This window comes from Propithecus coquereli, unplaced genomic scaffold (assembly GCF_000956105.1).
Source record: "Propithecus coquereli isolate 6110/MARCELLA unplaced genomic scaffold, Pcoq_1.0 Scaffold212, whole genome shotgun sequence".
NCBI lineage: Eukaryota > Metazoa > Chordata > Mammalia > Primates > Indriidae > Propithecus > Propithecus coquereli.
Genome location: NW_012146301.1, coordinates 1,736,051 through 1,738,409, shown reverse-complemented (window position 1 = coordinate 1,738,409; position 2,359 = coordinate 1,736,051). Strand labels below are relative to the sequence as shown.

General features: G+C 33.5%; 1 protein-coding gene across 1 annotated transcript in view; it reads right to left on the bottom strand.

The window, feature by feature from the left end:
- Positions 1-2,359, bottom strand: part of TM9SF2 (transmembrane 9 superfamily member 2) — a 60,875-nt gene that overhangs the window by 7,738 nt on the left and 50,778 nt on the right. The window contains exons 14-15 of the mRNA XM_012644447.1: positions 1,492-1,643; positions 288-399 (exon numbers count right to left, since the gene is read on the bottom strand). Coding sequence (XP_012499901.1) covers positions 288-399; positions 1,492-1,643 — 264 coding nt within the window. The remainder of the gene's footprint in view (positions 1-287; positions 400-1,491; positions 1,644-2,359) is intronic.

The following is a 2,359-nucleotide window of genomic DNA, read 5'->3' as shown; positions in this document are numbered from 1 at the left end:
AAAAAAAAAAAAAAAACTCAACAGCGAAAATTTAGCACAACATGCTGTTCTTGGGAAATTAACATTTTAAAGTTTCTAACAGTAAGCTCTAACTAAATATAGTGAATAGTGCATATATCTTAATTCAAACCTAAAGAGGGCTACATTTGATTTAGGAATACAGGTCAATTGCTATAATAATAAACACACATCTACAGAAATTATTTCAATTAAAAGTATTTAAATTGTAATATGCCAAAGTTATAAATACTGTCTACAAATTAATATAAATGAACACTAATACATACCTCTGCACATAGGTGGAAATAGCAAAGAAGTATAGTTGCTTCAGAACATGTAATAACCAAAATTATAAACACCAAAAATAGGAAGCCAAACATGTAATACATCTGGTGTGACCTATAATCAAACACATAAAGAGGAAACTGTAAATATTTTCTCTCTGACACAATACATGACACAATCTTTTCATTTTTCTCCTACTGAAAGGCTTGTTTTTTCTCTTGACTAACCAAACAACAAAACTTAAGAGGTGTGGATGGTGATGGGGTTGTGGGGGGCAGGGGTGAAAGGACATGGCAATGTCACTGGGCATTACCTTCCTGCTCAGCAGAACCCGAAACTTCTATTTAATCAAATACGGTTAAGCTACTTGTCTACAGGTGAGCCAGACATATTTGATAAAAACTTAATGAAAAGGCAGAGCCAAACTAAGAAAAGATTACATTTGGTACATAAGGTTCCTTATCACATATGATAAAATCAGTTGAATTTGGAAAATTGTTGTAACAATCAGGAGGGAAAGATGTTCTAATCACTAAAAAGCTCATATTTAGTTCTAATTTTGGTACTTTCTGTGACACATGTCAATGTGATCAAATAGCAATCATAATACGCTATTATTACTACTACACTATTATATAAAAGAGTGGCTCAAAATTATTACTACTACTATGAGTTTTTATATGTGAATAAGAAATTAGATAATGAAGGCATCTGGGGATCGGCAAGGACTTTGAAAGTCATCTAGATCAACTCCCTATGTAATCCCCCTCCAAAAAGTGATCAGAGAATCTTCTCTCTGGAGTAGTGCAGATTAATTAGTTAAGGACACAGGTTTGGAGAGACTTAGGTTTACTTTCTGTCGCATGGCAGCTGTGTAACTCAGGCACACTATTCAACCTCCAAAGTCTCATCTTCACCTCTGTAAAATGGGGATAATACTCATCTCATAAAGTTCTGAGAATTAAGTAAGGATTAAGAGTAAGTAAGAAAAAGCCTTCAATTAATATTTGCTGTTATCACTATTATTCTTTTTCCCACATAGAAAAGATAAAATAACCTTAGGCTCTTAAGATTTCTGGCTATTGGAGAACTGCTTACATTTTTAAAGATATATATATATATTATATATAAAACCATATAAACAAACAAAAATCGAGTATTACATATAGTGATAATGAGAATAAGAGGACTTTGTCGTTAGCTTACCAAATACTATTCAGAATGAAGAAAAGCTGTATAAAGATGCAGCCAAAGGGCAAAATCCCTCCCATGATAATACCAGGCAAGGGCTTTGTATAGAATGACTGTTCCGGAATCTGACGTGGAATCTGATTGGTTCGAACTGGGTGTTCGATGGCCTTTAGGAAAGAAACAAAGAAAGGATTCATAATTACATATCTATTTTTAAAATTCTTCTCTGCACAAGATTAGCCTGCTTTTTTCACTTTCCATGCTGACACTAACAGCAACAAAAGTCTACGTAAGTCACCAAACTGAAATTTGTATTAGAGGCAATGACACAATGAAACAGACACTACAGGTACAATACTTGGTCTATCTACTGGAATGAGTCAACACTGCCTCCAGCAGCTATCCATTGACTAATGGCTTCAGACAAAGTAAGAAATACACAGGAGATAATATAGTACTTGGAAAATCATAGTTAATAAAAAGGTAGAGTTAGGTTCTTCGTTTTAATCATATACTTCCTGTAAGAAATCAGTTGGTTCTGAAATTTTTGTCTATGTATTTTTACTCGGAGGTGGGCAACGTCATCTTTATTAAAATTGCTCAATTTTACTAAGATTTAAGAACATGAAGATGACAATGAATAGCTATATAAAGCTTTATTACCACAAGGAGCTGGTGATGTCCTCAATTCTCCCTTTCACAACACACTACATGGTGGTATAAAAATAACTGGAACCTAAAGCCCCCAAACACACCTTCATGAGGGGGAAAAGGGTATGGATGCAGAAATTCATTTTCTTGCAAAAAAATTCAAAAACAGTCTTCTATAGTTTCTGTAATAAATCAAAATTTAAAACTTGGTATTTTCATTTAGACCATACTT